The sequence below is a fragment of the Lotus japonicus genome, chromosome 3 (genome assembly GCF_012489685.1).
Source record: "Lotus japonicus ecotype B-129 chromosome 3, LjGifu_v1.2".
NCBI lineage: Eukaryota > Viridiplantae > Streptophyta > Magnoliopsida > Fabales > Fabaceae > Lotus > Lotus japonicus.
The window spans coordinates 69,728,254-69,746,849 of NC_080043.1; the positions used below are offsets into that span (position 1 = coordinate 69,728,254).

At 33.0% G+C, this 18,596-nt stretch overlaps 2 protein-coding genes across 6 annotated transcripts; both read left to right on the forward strand.

Moving 5' to 3' along the window:
• Positions 1–5,710, forward strand: LOC130745526 (uncharacterized). Of its 4 annotated transcripts, none has more exons than XM_057597827.1 (9): positions 1–152; positions 726–953; positions 1,089–1,198; positions 1,538–1,572; positions 1,671–1,747; positions 2,978–3,086; positions 4,000–4,013; positions 4,351–4,452; positions 5,075–5,710. In XM_057597827.1, the coding sequence occupies exons 2-9, from the start codon at positions 909–911 to the stop codon at positions 5,189–5,191; spliced, it is 609 nt and encodes a 202-aa protein (XP_057453810.1). In that variant the 5' UTR covers positions 1–152; positions 726–908; the 3' UTR covers positions 5,192–5,710. The 4 variants fall into 4 exon arrangements, with proteins under 4 accessions (XP_057453810.1, XP_057453812.1, XP_057453811.1 ...); XM_057597829.1 differs by having other exon boundaries at positions 76–152; positions 766–953; XM_057597828.1 differs by lacking the exon at positions 1–152 and adding an exon at positions 165–288.
• Positions 5,711–6,472: 762 nt separating this feature from the next.
• LOC130745527 (mitochondrial intermediate peptidase, mitochondrial) lies at positions 6,473–18,482 on the forward strand. Of its 2 annotated transcripts, XM_057597831.1 has the most exons (17): positions 6,473–6,819; positions 6,921–7,002; positions 7,254–7,306; positions 7,413–7,467; positions 9,443–9,581; positions 9,688–9,742; positions 10,225–10,447; positions 10,748–10,843; positions 13,082–13,201; positions 13,308–13,433; positions 13,519–13,674; positions 14,630–14,746; positions 15,068–15,193; positions 16,266–16,333; positions 17,213–17,348; positions 17,446–17,611; positions 18,157–18,482. In XM_057597831.1, the coding sequence occupies exons 1-17, from the start codon at positions 6,647–6,649 to the stop codon at positions 18,393–18,395; spliced, it is 2,130 nt and encodes a 709-aa protein (XP_057453814.1). In that variant the 5' UTR covers positions 6,473–6,646; the 3' UTR covers positions 18,396–18,482. The 2 variants fall into 2 exon arrangements, with proteins under 2 accessions (XP_057453814.1, XP_057453815.1); XM_057597832.1 differs by lacking the exons at positions 6,473–6,819; positions 6,921–7,002 and having other exon boundaries at positions 7,413–7,486.
• The last annotated feature ends 114 nt before the right edge of the window (positions 18,483–18,596 follow it).

The window sequence follows — 18,596 nt, forward strand, 5'->3', positions numbered from 1 at the left end:
ATGAGCAATTGATTTTTTTTTAAAAAAAGAGCAATTGATTATGTCATATAAGTTAATACAGTATTAAATTATGAACTTTCTGAAGCTCATATAAAAGCCCTCCATCCAGCCCAGCCACTCTCAGCAGGTTAAGTCAGTGGAGCACTTCGCAGGTAATAACTCTGTTCCTTCCTTCCTTATCCATTCCTTTTTGTTCCAACAAGCAAACTCACACTCTCTCACTTTCAACTAAACTCAATAACTTTGTTGGATTCTGCATTCTCACAACGATAGCTAATGCTTCTTCATGTTAAGTATTATGCTCAACTTAAAATTCTGAGATTGTTTTGCTTATGCCCATTCATATTCTATTTGATACTTTGTACAGTTCTGGTATTTTCAATTTTGTCATAGATTCATTCATTGCAATGGTTCATGTGAATGAATTGATTCTCCATTTGATGAACATTTCTCTTATTCTGTGTCCCTTTTTCATTAAAGAAAGGTATAAATTGTTGGTAACAGTAGCAGTTGAATGTGGTGAGGCTATTTTACTAGATATAGTTAATTATGTTTCACTATTGCTAGATAATGTATAGAAGCTTCCAGCAGGTTTAAAATTTCATATGGTGTTTTGAACAGTGTCATTAAGTGAATGTGGATTGTGGAGTTATGTTAATTGTATTTGATTAATGATTTTGTATAAGCAATGAGTGAGTATGGGTACCTGATATGTTATTTTACAGGTTCAATTTTAACCCTAGAAAGAAAAACAAAATCTTACAGATTCCAAGAACTGTGGTGGGTATTTGATATTCTCCCAGTACACCCTCTATCTTGGGGTGGATGTCAAAGTAAGAGGCTTTCCTCTTGGCCAAATAAAAAGACTGGATTCTAGAGAAGTACTGTGGTGAAAATTGGAAGAAAGAATGCAGACAATATCTCAAATCTTCATCTTAAATCCAACACCACAGGTTAATTCTTCCCTCATTTTTTCTTTTGCTTTTTCGAACTTCTTTTTTCTCATCGTCATGTTCTTACTATGTCAAATGAAGACAGTAATATTAATTTGTTTATTGTTCTTTTGAAATATGAAAATTTGTTTGTAGATGGCCAGATGCAAGCAGAGAGTAGATGAGCTTATTTTACCTAGCCTGAATTATAGACGTTTTGGTCTTTCGTGGAAGCTTAGGCATGGTGCAAGGAAGATATTAAAAAGGTACTGCTACTTTCTTATTTCCATTTCAAATTGCATGTTTTTTTGTGTAATTTCTGTATTACATGTCAGAGACATTTGTGTTTCTCACTTAATTAGGTGACAAAGCTTGGACCTTTGCAAATTGCAATACTTCTCCTCTTAATTATATTACCAATGCATTCTGTTTACCGAGTCTGAGTTTTGTGTAGAAAATGTTCAAACTATTTTGGCCCAGACCACCTGTGCTTCCTTGATTGCCTTAACGCAACTAATCCTCTTATGCTGCTCTGCATGCGTTTTTTTAATTTAATCTGTTTGAATAATTTAGATTAATTTTGAAATATCCATTTCTGTTTACAGGGAACAGGCATATCTCCCTGCTGCCGTTATATCAGGTGCTAGATTTTTCTTGTATGGTCTCATGCTTATCTCAGTCCTAAATCTTATTTTATACATTGATAATTTCTCTTGGACTTTGATTTCCTTGTTGTAGATGCCCGAGTTTCTTCTACTGATTTTGAGGATTTCTCAGTCTCTGTTGCTGACAACAATGATGTTAGAGAACTAAAGGTATCATATGTAATTGAAGTAAGTGCAAATGATAAGAGAGAAAGAAAACCTATAGAAGATAGACAGAAGGGAAACAAAGGCATAATATGGAGGGGATAAGCAACGATAGCTCTTAAAATTACTAATGGGGTAGGATTATGGGTTGAATGAAAACCTTTGCTCAGAGCAATGAGTGTACTATAGGGAGAGTGTTGTGGCCTCACATTGACTAGAGATATGGCTAAAGAAGTCCTTTTAAAGAGTAAAGTAATCCTCATTTATTTGAAAAGAAATTGATAAAGTTAATCTGTCCAGTAGATATGTCCTATAATGGGGATGGGGGAAATTTCATAAATATCAGGACTGTGATCTCCATTCTCCAGATATCCGTCCGACCATGCCTGAGCATGAGGGGGGGGGGGGGTGTTAGGGTCCCACGTTGACTAGAAATAGAGATATAGAAAATCCTTATAATGAGTAAAACAATTTTCACCCCCTAAACTAGCTTTTAGGGTAGAGTTAGGCCCATCACTGAATTCTAATATACTTGTAGGGGCCAGCTAGAGACATCAGTGATAAATTTATACCATAGGAGCAGGAGGTCCCAGCAACATCAATATGGTCAGAAGTACGCGCATACAAATAGGAAAGAAGTTTGCAGAAGGGAGATAGGAAACTGTTTACTGGTGTCTGCTGAATAAGAATTGCACCTATTTTGAAGCTTTAATACAATAACAGCCTAACAGATGCATTTGCTTAACTTGGCATACTTTATCTTGTCATGTAGTAAGAGTACAAACAGATCATGTACAACCGAAAATGCAGGGAGGAACAACGAAACTAATAAGAACTTCTACAATTGGAATATTAAGTTTGTTGAACTTATGTAGTAAGTGCTGTTTGAACAGTCCTATTTGCACAGGGGTTACATCTGAAGCTGCAGTGTAACTAATTGTTTAGTTATAAACACATGAATCTGTCATTAATCAACAATAAGCATATACATGATAATGTTTTTCCTCAAAAGCATAAAGTGTGCCCTGGAATGAGTACAAGTTCTTTGTCACAAAAATGGAATCATATATAATAATATAATTTTTCTGTTTGAATTATTTTCAGAGAATGTAGTATAACATATTTTCTAATAAAGACCAACTGTTTTTTCAATATCTTTGATCACATTTAACTTCTAATATGCTCATAAATCCAAACTTTTTGAGTTTTGAACTCTCTTTTAACTCTTCTATCTAGATAAGCATAGAGGTATCTGGGAACAAAACCCAAAGTATCTTTGATGATGTCTTTCGGAAAATGGTTGCAGCAGCACAACCTATCCCAGGATTTCGAAGAGTAAAAGGAGGTAAAGTAATTATGTGGATTTAATATTGAAGAGTACTCTATGTAGTTTTGTTTGTGTGTTGGGGGGTGGGCTATACAAAAATAAGTATATGTTGCTGCTATTCATGCTTAATCATGAGAGTTTTCACTTCTTGTTGTGAATTTTGGTGATTATTTCTGTTCAATTATGTATGCATACTTGTGTTAGGTTAAGATGATTATATCCCTCAGCAAAATAGAAAAGAAAATAAGTTATATACATCTTGATATTGATTTTTTAAATGATAACTATATTAGGTTCATATTTTATTTCTGTTCATTTTGACGGTTCAAGACTTAATCTTTTGGAATTTAAATTTCAAGTTCACAAAATATTTATAAGATGATATTTTTCTTTCTTTCCTTTTTTTTGTGTGTGTGTCAAGCATTGTATTTATATTCTGAAGGTATGAAATTTCTTGTAACACAGTTAACATGAAAAGAAAGGTACTTGGGATAACACCGAATTTGACATTAATGAATTTTAACATGGAGAGATGGACTGCTCATGATATTTTGAAAGAGGTGTTAGGAAGCCAATTACTTCTTAAACTTGTTGTCTGTCTTCCAAAAACTGCTTCCAGATATTACATGAATGAGTTTTTTTTACCCGATAAAAAATGATAATGATGACAGAACAAAAAAAAGCAACACAAGTAGATCAACACTAATGATAATAATAATGGATAAAAGAAAAGTCATTGATGATGAGCATGATGGTTAGATGGTGATTTCCATTACTGTCAATTGATTCTCCCAAAGGTTTTCTTTTCTTACGCTTTCCTCATCTTTAACTTTTCTTTGTTACTTTTTTTTTAACTTCTATCAATAAATCTTGACATTTTTCCTGTGTTTTTTTATGTTGAATTACTGCTCAAAATTTTGACGACTATCAGGAAAAACGCCCGATGTAAGTTTCTGTCCTAAATGATATGGTAGGCATTAGTTTTACATATTTTTATGTATTATAGTTTACAATAGCAACATCGACTACCAACTCTGTGTGTCATCTGTGAAGATGTATATCAAAATGAGAGATGAAATGTATACTTAATATTTTGGAATCAGAGATTTTAATCCATGTAAGGGTGATATTTAGATATAAAACAAATAGTACATGCTAGTATCAAGCAACTTGCGTGTGTACTGTGTAGTACACAGTCTAGTTCAATATGTGCAAATTTAACTGCAGAAGTCTTAAAGGAGATTAATTGATTGTTATGGTTGTTTTCTATTGTGCCTAACAGATTCCAAAAGAGATCTTATTAGAAGTGCTTGGACCTTCCAAAGTTTATAAGGAAGTTATCAAGAAAATAATCAACTCGACTGTAGCTGAGTATGTGGAGAAGGTATTTTACCATAGGCTGGATATAGTGTTTCCTAATTTTGTTGCTTCCAGTAAATTATATGGCTAAGTTTTAATTCATTCCATGTCCCATGCTTACAATCATCATCATCATCATCATCATATAACCACGCTTAATATTACAAGGGAAAAAACCTGATGCTGAATACACTTTGAACTTCTAGTTCTGAGTGAAAGCTCTTTAAACTTCAGTTAAGTACTTTATATAGCTAAGTTTTTACTCATTTCATGTCTGGTGCATACTATTATGATTATTACTTCTATTACAGTCAACCAATCATTGGTACTTGTAAATTAGTGTAGTTGCAATGCTTTCTAATTTGCAGCTGTTTATGACCGGGTTTAATATGCACATCACTATTATTGATTTATTTCCTTTTGGTTGTAAGGTGGAGTTGATAACATAAGTCTTGCCGCATAACTTTAAAATAGGTTTTGTTTTGGCAATATACAATGCAACACATCTACACTGCCATGATTTTTAAATTTAAAATTTGTAAATCATATTGTGTTCTTTTAATATTTTTGTTTATTCAATAGGAACTTCTGTCTTTAGCTTTGCTTTTTCTGTTAATACCAATATTTTTCGGGAAAATTCATTTCAGGAGAGTTTGATAGTTGGCACTGACTTGAGAGTTGAGCAAAGCTTTGAAGATCTTGAAACTACTTTTGAGGAAGGAGAAAAATTCAGCTTTGATGTTGTGCTTCATCCTCAAAAGTAGAACCTATATCTGTTTGTTCAAATATTGTTGCTGGTTCAATGTGATCAATTTTCAATGCCAAATATAACTGTTGCAAGAAAATATTACTGTCCACAATGTCATCTATGATCTATGGCCATCCTAGTGCTGGTGAGCAATCATCCACTTTCATGAGCAGGAGGAGGAACGTGTATGAAAAGAAAAATCTCTCTTGAACAGCTGTTAAGTCTAAACTTCTGAAGAGGTTTTTTGCATGACATTAGAACATGACATTCTTGAGACCTGAAATTGAGCTTGCTTTTCTTGTATGATTTGAGTAATGGATAACTAACCCAATCAGAGATATTTAGAAATGAGTAATCAAGTATTCTACTGTTTGTAAAGCATGTTCCCAATAAGGGTGAGACCTAACTCAATCAAGTCGATCAATTGTCTCATTTTATTATGGTGGAGTAAGGGTATATATAAAGCAATGTTGCATTCAGATCAGTAAGATAATTACAAAATTGTCTGAATTCACCGTCAAGCAGTTTTGATTGATTTCAGATTTTATTGAATTGCATTTCAACCATTGCTTTGTACTGCTAGTTAGAATTGATAAGGGTATCATTGTACTACTAGTTAGAATTGATAAGGGTATCATTGGAAAAAAAATAATTAATATAGCATAAATTTTCATTTGTTTCTAATAAAAATGATCAAGATTTTTCTTCTCTTTAATTCTTATAAATATGACTGGAGATAGTACGTCACAAATGACACACAGAGTTGGTAGTTGATGTTGCTATTGTAAGAGTTAGTAGGGACATGAGGGTTGGGTGAGATGAAAGGGTGAAGGGTCCATGGTTCGAACCCTGAGAAGGACTAATTTACTAATATAATAATGACTGAAAAATGATCTAAAAGACTGAAGTTCTATCAAATCGAAATTGAAAATTGAATAAACTGGAATTTTTTATTGGATTGGATAAAATTTCAGATTTTATTTTCAAAATTAAAACCAATCTAGTTTTTTTTTGAACTTACACTACATTATATATTTATTTTACGAACATCTTATTAATAAAAATGTATTTTAATAAATAAAGTTTCAAGTAATTAATTTAATAAATATGCATCAAAATGGAAATTATAATAACAATTTTTAAAAATATTGGCTGCTAGATTGGTAATATAAGTTATTTATCATCGTAATTATTATATATTTTATATTTATAAGATTTACATACTAAGAATCATTAAAAAAAGTTTATTTAATCCAAATGAAAAAAACTATGAACGGAAAAAAAACTAAATAAAAATAAAAAATTTAATCCAATCCAAATGCTATTGACCTAGGGTTGTTTGCCACTTTGCCTCCCAAATTACTGGCTACTCGGGTCTTATGGGCATCATCAGTAAAATAAAAAACACGATTTAACAATTAACATCACTCTAGCGGAGCCGCGGCGGTTGCTTTGATCGGAAACCACCACCATGCGGAGTGTTTGGAGCAGAGCCGTCAAAGCTCTCCGTCACAGCAAACGGAACCCACTCCCTCTCCGCCGCACCTTCTCTTCCTCTTCTTCCTCACCCACCGGTCTCTATGGCTTCTCCCATTTGAAGGCTCCCAAAGGCTTCCACTCATTCGTCGATGAAGCCATTCAAAGGCATTTCTCATTCCACACACAAACTAAACCATGTCCATTGTCCATTCCAATCTCAGTTTGTTTTTTTTTTCTTGAACTGAAATCTTTGTTGTCATTGTCAGGTCTGCAGAACTCGTCAGCTACATTTCTTCCAAGCCGCCAGCTTCGGAGATAATGCGAGCCATGGACGAGATTTCCAACACTGTAAGTTACCCTGTAGCTGCACACATTCACTCTTAGCTATCTTGTTGCTAGGAATGCTAACAACACTCTCTTTCTACCACGATCTCATTTATCCGTTGAAATTCATGTGGGTCTCATTAAATTGGAAGTGAGATCTCATTCAAATTTTAACGAATGAATGAGACTGTTCAAGTGTTCGGAAGAGAGTGTTGCTAGCATTTCTTTTTGTGCCACAATTACTGGACTTTTTTTTTTTTTTTAATGTCTGTCAGGTGTGTTGTGTTGTTGACTCTGCTGAATTATGTAGGCTAACACATCCAAACAGGTTCTTGTTTTGTTAGTTTCTACTTTTAATTTATTCACATTCTGTTTTCTTGTGTGGTGAGTAACTTATATGTTTCTTTGATTTTTTTAATCATGTGATAACTCAGGGAATTTGTTGAGGAGGCTAGCAAGGCATCAATGAAAATTAATGAGTATTTACATGTGAGAATTGAGATGACTGGTGATGTTCACTTTTCTGTTTTTCATTCTTTTTATTTTTAATTTGTGTGAACCTATCAGTTTTAGCTCTTTCCATTTCCACTTTGGTTCTGTGAGATCAATTTAAGACTGTTTGAGTATATAGTATATACACAATAATATGCATGTCTCATATTCTTTTAGCTGTCGCAATTCTGTTATATACTGTTAGTTGTAGTTTGTTATTGTCTGTTAGCTGTAGTTTGCCTCAATCTATAATACACCGAGACTATAATAGCTGAACTGCATCTAGGGGTGGGAATAGGCTGGGCCTAGGTAGGCTTTGCTTAAATAGGCCTAGCCTATTTAAAAATCTTAAGGCCTGAGCCTGGCCTATGGCCTATCAAAGGCTTTTTTTCGAGCCTGGCCTGAGCCTTCCGAAAGGCTGGCTTGGCCTGGTAGCCTGTTTAAAGGCCCGTTTCACAACAACAGTTTTACGTTTGTTAACAAATTTATCTGTAAAGAAGCTATCAAACTTATAAGCTAACGGGTTAAATTATACTAAAATAATCTTTCAACGATCAGACTTATAATATTATTAGCTAATAAGTAGTGAAGAAACTAAACGAGATTATGTTGGTTTCTTAGAGTTGGAGAGCCAATTTAAAATCACACTTCATTTTTAAAAAGACTTATAACTTTGACTCGTTATATAAGTCAATTTGCTTAAATATATAAAAATCTCAATAAGTATATAATATCAAGATATTATAATAAATTTCTAATATATAGACATCATCAAGGGTAAAATATATTTATACTTATCATATTTACAATTTACCAAAAAAATACTAATCATATTTACTTAAATAGGCTAGCCTGTAAGGCTTACAAGACTTGTTGAATGGCCTGAGCCTGACCTTTTTAACTAAATAGGCTTTTCAAAAAGCCTAAGCCTTGCCTATTTACCATTTTGGTCTGGCCTGGCCTGGGCCTGTGGTAGGCTAGGCCATAGGCCCCTACGAACGGCCTGGCCTATTCCCACCCCTAACTGCATCACAAGCAGAAGTGGACTAAAATGGCAACCTGAGTTAGTTTCGTGTAGGCTTTATTCGCAACTTGGTAGACTATAATTGGCTACAAGATCTTGCTGAGGAAAAGAAAAGATCTTTGTCTCTTTCTTTGTAGAAGTGAATTGGCTCATGTTGTAAATCTGTCAAAATGTGAAGGAAACAAATCACAAAATATAGTGAAATATGGAAATCACTCCTACAAAATATTTGAAGATACGATGATGATATTATGTGATATTCTCGATATATTCTAAGTTTCTAACTGAATAGAAAGCAAACTCTTGAATTTTTGCAGCCCCACAATTCTGAAGGCAAGGACTATGTTTTCATTGTTATATGCCCCGTTGATAAAAGTAGAATTCTCGTTGGACAATTGTGAAATATGATATATCTTTCTGGAAAAACAAATGTGATTTATTACAAAAAGGAAATATGATTTCTAGGGCCTTGGGTTAGAGTATTGGATGGACTCATTGTAGGAATCAAGGTGGATTAAAGACTTATTTAAGTAAGATTTGTATATAAGCAGTGGCATGGTAAACAAAATTATTGCTGGTTTGTTGGTTGGATGTTGAAGTAAGCGAGGCTTACCTGTCTCACCTTAAAGACTGAAGAAGTGCTTTAAATTTAAGATAAGTACATTTAAATTTTAAAACAAGACAGAATATGATGTAGAGTGTTGACTTCACATTTAGGCTCCATTAGATGTCACACAACCAATAATTACAGCTTTTTGATTAAAACCTACATCCATGATTTGCAAGGAAGAGTTAAGTCAAACTTTATTTACCCCATGAAGATTTGTACTCTGCAATCTAGTCATATAAGTTCCATGTAGACATTAGACTACTACATAATAAAATTGAAGTTATGTACGAGTCTAATCTCTGTACAATTATTTAGTATTTCTTCTCTTTGATGTACAGTATCTGAACACAAATCATGATCTCTATGATGCGGTGAAGAAAGCTGAGCAAGAATGCCATATGCTTTCTGAGGAAGCTAAAAGAGGAGTTAGAAACTTACGTATTGACTTTGAAAGGGCTGGAATTCATCTTTGCCCTGGTATCCATATTACTTCTAGTGTCATGTTATGTTCGAAAAACGAATGTGGATTTTTTTTTCTTTCAGAAGTTCTTTATATGATGCACATTTGTTTTATACTTTGCAGAGAAATTAGATCGAGTAAACATGCTAAATATTGAAATTTCTCAGATATGCAGAGAGTAAGTATTTTTATAACTGAGATTAAAAATAAGTTGACACTGATTTTGCTTGTTGTGATATTTATATTATTTGTTTTTAGTGGACAATAGGTGAAAACCTTTTGTTTTATGAAAATATTTTGGTACGCGTTCATGAGGTGCCCCTGCCGACATACCTTTTGTAACTCAAAGATGTTTATTTTGAACTCCATTCTTTTGTAGAGCAATCTATAGACCTCTTCTGGCATCCTATCTGAGGCTTTTCTAGATCCATGAAAACATGAGTAGACCAATGGAATGCTCCCCGTAATGAAGAATTTGACTTGTTGACATTATTGTTGTTAGTTGTTATTGGTAGAAGTTGATGAGACTTGTGGAATATTTCAAATTTGTGATTTCAATTGTCAATGCATCAAAACTTATTCTACCAAAAATAACTATAACATGTCTGACATTTTATTTCAGTGCTCTTGATCTCTTTGCATTTTGTTTGGTTTGGTTAGGTACAATGAAAATATTGTCATGGACCCAGGAACTATAGATATATATCCTTCATCTCGCATCCCCAATAATTTACGTTATCTTGTTAAGCCTATCTATCGGTCAAAATCTTCAACAGCTAAGGATTTATCAGGGTCCAAGGACACCTTTAACGAGAAAGGATTTCGAATTACAACAGACCCACGAACTCTTGATTCTATGCTACAATTGTCACAGGATGATGAGGTACTCTATATTTAATGATTTGAAAGCTTACCCTGATACGATGACACTTGTTATAAAGATAACTCATACTTGTCATAAGGATAACACATAATTCTTGTTAAGGAGTGTCCAGTAAATTCAAGTGATCTAGAAAATGAATTGGAATCACATCTATTCTTTTAAGGCACTTACTATACTAGACCCTAGAGTACTAGTAAGTTTTGCTTGTAGTCTCAAATGAGCCTAAGTTATAAACTTACAGTCTATTTCCCCAATTTGCACTTGAATTAATTTTATGTGTTTTCCTCTCTGTATTTTAAGATTAGGAAAATGGTATACATACAAGGAAGTTCTGTTCCACGTGCAAATGTTGATGTCTTGGATAAGCTTATTTCTTCGCGACATGAGCTAGCTCAGGTAATATCATAGGGTGCCGCAACATAAGTATCTATGTTGTCTCTTTTATTTCCACATTACTATTATGTACCCGTGATTTCTTGGTCCCCATTAGACATTTCTATACAACTATATTTATGCAAATATACTTGAAATGTTAGTATTTCTGACAGAAAAAGAAATTTGTTGAGGAATGAAAGGAGACAAATAAAGAGGATAGTGCATCTCTCACGTATCCACAATGTTTTGGAAACCGAACCAGACGAGGCACCGCTTCAAGGTTCGATGGTCTAACAATAGTTGATCTGATAGTAATTAAAATATTTTTAATATTATCTACTATAATATGTAACATATTTACCCAAGATATTAAGAAATTTAGACTAGTTAAATTTTGAACTATTATATGCTGTTTATCTTATATATTTTATATAATAAAAAAATACTAGAGGATTAAATTAATATTTTAATTAAAAAAATTGACGAGTTCAATCTGATTTTCATAACTGGTTCAACTGATTCTTGAATTTAACAGTATTTTAGCTAATCGAACCGGCCATTTACCGATTCACGGTCAGACCAATTGGACCAGCCGGTCGGGTCCAGTTTTCAAAACAAAGCAAAACCAGCACGGGGCAAAACTTGAAGCTGGGAGATTGGAATATGTAACTAAGCATGCCAATCTCTTTGCATGTTTGAGATTAAAACTCCTCTAAATATATCATGAGCAAAACATCAAGGGGAGGCTAAAAATTAATCCTATCCCAAATGAAGTTTAGAGTTGAAGAAGTACTCTTAAAATTCCATCATTTCTCTCCAGCAATAAGCACCAAAGAACACAGGATAATGCCACAAAGTTTTAGCCTCTTGGCCCAACCTAAAACCTCAAATTAATAGAAACTGATGGAGTTCCTTAAGACCAATATTCTCTTAAAATCCCTAACAGCTTATTCCAAAGAAAAGTAATGCAGAATAGTGCCAAAATAGACGAGCCCTGGTTTTCAAACAAGAATTGATATAACACCCGTGTTGGGAGAAGCAGTGAGAGGTCTGTGCCTATGTAACATACTAACATGTCAGAAGTGCTAATTCTGTTAAGAACCGTAGTCCAAACCAGTGGTGGATCTTGAAGAAAATATTTAGGGCCAATATTTAACTTTGTACAGCACACTCTTTTTATCAACATAAAGAAATTTCCGATTTTTCTTTTTAATTAGTTTCTCAAACTTAATGCTGTCCTATTTGCTTAAAAAATTAAAATAACTATGTAACTGTCATTAAAATATATGAGGGCCTAAACAATATAAATTTTATATGCTAAAATAAGTTAAATCACGCAAGCCCTGTGTGCTTATAAAAATGTACAAAGCTTAAACAAAATAAAATAGATATAAATGTCAATATATACTTAAGAGAACGAATCACCGTCTCCCTAACTGAAATCTTTTTAGCAGCATAAACTAGCATACAAAACTTGAATGAAGTAAAGATAAAAGAGTTGGAAACATCTCCTTGAACATTGCAGATTGTATTAACAGGTTTTGATACAGGCACACCCCACTTTGTCTTCCATCCAATTTTCACTCATATTCTCTTCCTATATCTCCCTTCTTTTCCTAACACATCACCAATAACACTTATTTATCTCTTATATTCTTATCTCTTTCTGGTTGTGAGTGAATTTGGTATCTGAACATAATTTTTATATTTATTATAACAAGTATATAATATTTTTATATAATGGCAATCCTATGGTGGATCATGTTAAAAATTGATTCACCTGCAATCCTATGAACCATAATTTTTTATTTGTGGTAGCCAAAGCCTATAATTTTTTCAGCTCTGCCCTTGGTCCAAACAAAGGGGTTGACCTTAGGTTGGACTTGATTTTCCAGTTGGGTTTCCACCAAAAAAAGTCTATCTCTATTTGGTGAACGGTTAAGGATCTAAAAATAGGATTTTACGGGAAAATACCCTTGAGGAGTCCAGAGTGCACACTCTTTTATTAAATTATAGGAAATATGAACAAAACTACAAAACAGAAGAGACGATGCCTCACTAACCTAATTTGTAATTTCTATCTTATGAATTGCGAATGAGTTTGGCAGCCAAGATTCTGTCTGATAAAAAACTGGATAGTATGTCATCTATGTTGACTTAGGTCGGTACTTTTCATAAGTGTATGCCTACAAAGCTTATTATTTCTTCTATTTTTTACGTCATAAGTCATTAATTTTACCATCTGATTATTTGATCCAGATATTGGGATGCAAATCTTATGCTGAATTTGCTGTTAAACCTAACATGGCTTCATCACCAAAAGTTGTGATGTCTTTTTTAGAAGAGATGAGCAAGATTGTCCGGGCTAAGTCTAAAGAGGTACAAAAGTAGATTCCCGTTAGACATACTTTCTAGGGAAAAATGTGCTATAACCATATTGACTTGTTTATTAAACAAGAATTTTCTTTTTTCCCTTGCATCTTAGGAGCTGAAATTACTTACAAAATTCAAGAGAGAGAAATACGGTCAAAGTGATGAAGATATAAGGCCATGGAATGAAGCCTATTACACGACAATGTTGAAGTCCTCTGTATATAAATTGGATTCTTCGGTAAATATAACATTCATGAGTATTTTGTTTGTCATTGATGCATACCTATCTGTTTTTCACAGTAATGCAAAAATCATGCATGCAGGTTGTAGCGTCATATTTTTCTTTGTCAAATTGTATTGAGGGGTTGAAGGTGTTGGTGCAATCATTGTTTGGTGCAACCTTTCATAGCATCCCTCTGGCACCTGGTGAATCATGGGATCCTCAAGTGCTTAAACTGTGTCTTCATCATCCTGAAGAGGTATTTAGTGTAGAAATTGTCTCTTGAAATGAATTTGGATATATTGGATAGATCTCTATAAAGTTATGATATTAACTTTTAAGACAATGGTGTTTCTCTAGTTTAACTTTTGTATGAGACATATCTATGATTATGAATTCAAAATTGATATTCAGTTCAAAATTTAGTAAATTCTATGTAAAGGACTTGTGAAGAAAAAGTCAAATAACATTTGGGTTGGTCCATTATCGCACTTTCTTCTGGTGGTTTGGAAGAATGTCATCGCTCTCCTCCCAAAATGCCATTTTGCTTATATTAAAATGTAAATGAGTATTGGCCATTTCATGATGAGGTTATCTTATACTGATTACGGCATCAACTATGATACTAAGGTTGGTAAATTATCTAATCTGTGGCTAAACACACAATACTCTATTTATATATTTTATTTAAGCCCTTGCAAATAACTAGAGTTTAATGACTAATTGGGATGAAAAATAATGTATCTATTTATAAAAGGCATAGAGTTTAGGCGACTTTATATATTATTTATGCATTTTTGTTATCCTCATTTATATTTTTTATTATTGTTCTCTGATTTTATGTTTTTAGGCCTTACTTCATTGATGTGTTCTGCGGCCAAAGATCTGATCACTAACATTTAGGGTGTGTTTGGGTTTACAACTTAATTAAATGCCTATTCATAAGTTAATTTGAGAAACTTATTGCTTAGAATAGGTTATAGATAAAGCATAAACTCTTATTCATAAGCTAATCTGAACAACTTATGGAAATAAGCTCAAAATAGCTTATAAGTAGGTCATAAACTATTTACATAAGGTAGCATTTATACTATAGGATAAGCTCAAATAAGCTTTCTCAAACAAGGCCTTAATTAACATTGTTAGGTTGTCAGTGATGATTGATGTCCATTATGTTTTATTTTATTAATCGTTAAGACTCAAACTTATTGCAGGGTGATTTAGGATATCTCTACCTCGATTTGTACTCAAGAAAGGGAAAGTATCCTGGCTGTGCTCATTTTGCAATTAAAGGTGGTCGCAGGATTTCTCAAACAGAATACCAACTTCCAGTATGTGAAATTTTCTCCATTTTAGAATATATGAAAAATCATGTGTAGAGTAATTTATGGAAGAAAATTATCATTTAGGAGCACTTTGATGGTAGAGTATGCTTTAATAATTGTTGATAAAAAATAGTAATAAATTGTTTAGGTTTTCATTGACCTATGTATTATTGTTCGAGAATTGAGTTTTTCCAAAGATCAAAAATCCATTTTTAAGCAAACATCAATACTCATATCCACACTTTATCAATTAAATTGCTCTATTTAGTACAGAGGAGGTACACTGTTTATTTATTCGAGTGTTGCTTGATTCCTGTAATTTTGCAGATTGTAGCTCTTGTTTGTAATTTTTCGGGTTCACGGAATCCATCAGCTGTAAGGCTTAATTTCGGGGAAGTGGAAACTCTATTTCATGAGTTTGGGCATGCTCTTCATTCACTGCTTTCAAGAACGGTATTCTCTTCAACTTTTAATGAGAAAATTGTAGCTTTAGAAAAAGATGACAATGTCATATGAAGGGGTGGAATCAAAGATGAACATTCAAGGAATTTGGGTTGGTGATGCGAAGTATGCAAATGTACAAAAAAAAAAATTAGTTTCCAAGTTAACTACTTTTGCTTTTCAAATGTCTCTCAAAACTACTTCCACTGATTGAAAACCACTTTGATAAATATGCGTTTGTTATTAATATTATATTTTGAAAGTGGTTATTTGTTTCATTTTTCAGTAAGGTGTTGTTAGACTCCAAAGAACATGAAACACTTACCCTAGTAATAGTATGTTAGTTATAGTTGAAACCCTCAATTGTTTGAATTTTCTTGAGAGAATTACTCTCTGCTCCCATTGACTTATATTTAAAGGTTACAAAATGAAATCTCTCCATTTTTAGGATTTCCAAAACTTTAGAGATTAGTCACTTGTTTTCATCAAATATTTCTCATTCTAGGTGAGATATATATTAATAATATAAAGGGAATATCAGATTGTGTAAATAGCATACATAAATTTATAATTTGTGTAAATATAAAAAGATATCTAATATCTTGATTACATCTTAAAATAATTTAAGGTAATTTAGATTATTCTTTAGGTTTAGTTTCTTTATTTCTTTATTTATATTGATTTATCCTTATTTAATTAGGACTAGAAGTCTTACTTAGTTTCCCATTCAATTAGAATTACGAGTCTACCATTACTATAAATAAGGGTAAGTGCTTTGTCTTTTGTAAGACCAAACCCTCAATTTTATTCTTGTTCATTTTTCAACTTCCTCTCCCTGAAATATTAAACCCTATAATTTCATCAACAATACAGTATATTACAGCTTCCTAGTTAGTAATGATGTTGCTATTTCTTTCTCACTTCAAGAGTTAGTGTATTGAAGCATAACCGAGAGCATATGGCCAAAATAATCTTTAAGGGTAGAACAATTCTTAACCTGCTTGCTTTTTTGGTAGAGTTAAACCCAAATTCTAGGAGTTACTGTTGTCTTATTTATAATTTGATGGTTTCTTGTTCATTGTAGGACTACCAACATTTTTCAGGCACCAGAGTGGTTCTTGATTTTGCAGAAATACCATCCAACCTCTTTGAGTAAGTAAAAATTGTTGTTGCTGAGATTATGAGTAGAATGTTGCAAGAAGTTTCTTCTTTAGGTATTTACCTTAGGTCAAGGTGGCAAATAAAATATAAAAGATGTGGTTGAATAAAGGTGTGATACTGCCTAATTTTCTATAACAGATGTAAGCTGGTTTCTTTTTACAGAATTTACCTAATATAAACCTGTTATTTGCTTTGCCTGTCAGTTTTTATCTTAAAACTCGGATTTATTCCTTGACCTCTAACTTCATTCTCAATTTTGTCCCTGATATTCCAATTTTCTTAGTCTAGTCCCTGACATTTATTAACTCGCTTCAAGTTGGTCCTTATGTCTGTATTTCATTATCCACCAAATGGAAACAATGAAGTCTCACCATTAAGGTCATGTCACACTATTTATGCATTGCTGAGCACAACACTTGGGTAGTGCTGACGTTTTTTACTGAAAAATGCTTAGTAAAACTTGCAATTTGGTCCCTGAATATAGAATTGACTACAATTTGGTCCCTTCCTTAACACATTTATTAAAATCATATATGGTTGTTAATGGCTCATTTACAATTGAGGCGTGTCAAAATCTCATTCACAATTATGTAATTATAGAAGAATGATCAAGATTCAAGACAAAGTGTATCATAATTTGTTTCAAGGGAACCTATTGGTATTTTATATGATAACCAAAGTGAACTTTTGAGTTTTGACATTTAAAATGATAAATAATGCTACAACAAAACAAATACATTATCATTTAATGGTTTAAATGAGGAAATAATCGTTGTTGAATACTTAAAGGAACTCTTATGTGCTAATGTTGTGGTATTGTTCTACTAGGTTGTGAATTGTGATTGACTTTGTTCTATTTTTGGTGCACAGATACTATGCATGGGATTATCGAGTTTTGAAAACATTTGCTAGACACTATTCAACAGGTGAAGAAATCCCTCAGAAGTTGGTTGAGTCGATGCAGGGTGCTAGAGATATGTTTTCTGCAACTAGTCTGCAACGTCAGGTGTTTCTTTATTCACAAGATGATGTCTTGAGTCATCACATTCCCGTTCTTTTTGTTTATGAAAAAATTATTAAATTGTTATTGTGTTTTCTTTTAGATCTTCTATTCTCTAGTTGATCAGACACTATTTGGAGAGCAACCATTCCCTCATGGTGATATTAGTTCTGTTGTTAGAGAACTGAAAAGAGAACATACCGATTGGGAACATGTGGAAGGCACACACTGGGAGACTCGATTTAGTCATCTCCTTAATTATGGTGCAGGTAGGTCTGAAATTTCTTGTAGTCTCCCAAACCGCATCAATGATGTTGATATTACCTAAGCGTCAATAAACTCTTGTTTATGTTAACAACACAAACTCAATAGACATGCTAACTTTAGGAGATAGTTGATTTTTCTTCTGTGTTGTGCTTCAACTAGGATGGATATAAAATATGGATCGCGCTACTTCGTTTTAAATTCTCAGGTTTAATACTGAGAATGCCTGAGGCTTTGACTTTGTGCTTTGAATAAATATGGTAGTAATATTGATTATCCTATCAATGCTACCAAAACATATTAGAAGTTCTGTTTAGTTAGTTTGTCACTTAGATGATTAGTTAGTTGTGAGTGGTTATTAGTTTCTGCTGTATAAATAACAATCACATTGTATCTTTTCACCATTTTTTTCAATCATAATCATGGATATTTCCCGGGCTACACTCTCTTGAGAGCTCTATGTTTCTTGATGTACATGAACCATATTTGGCTAATAACACATGTTCACTTGCAGGCTGAATTAATAATTCGTTTCCCCCCTTTTGTGCAGGGTATTATAGCTATTTGTATGCAAAATGTTTTGCTGCAACCATATGGAAGAAGTTATGTCAAGAGGACCCGTTGTCACCATCTGCAGGATTCGCTTTAAGATCAAATTTCTTACAACATGGAGGAGCCAAAGAACCAACGGTTTTGTTATATGATCTAGTAGGAGATGGGATATATAGGCATTATGATGGAGGGATAATCCCTGATATATCGAGTCTTTGTGATGAAATGAAACTGTGATGAATATCTGCAGCAGGTCCATTTGTGAAACTGTTGCATATGAAACAATTTTTTGCATAAATATAGCTCAATAACATTTTAAAAGAATATAAAATAAAACGTAAATAAAGAATACTTTTGTAACCAAAAAAGAGAGAGAATACTTTACCCTAATTCAGGCTTAGCCACATTATGTCAACGGCATTTTTATTCAAAGCGAAA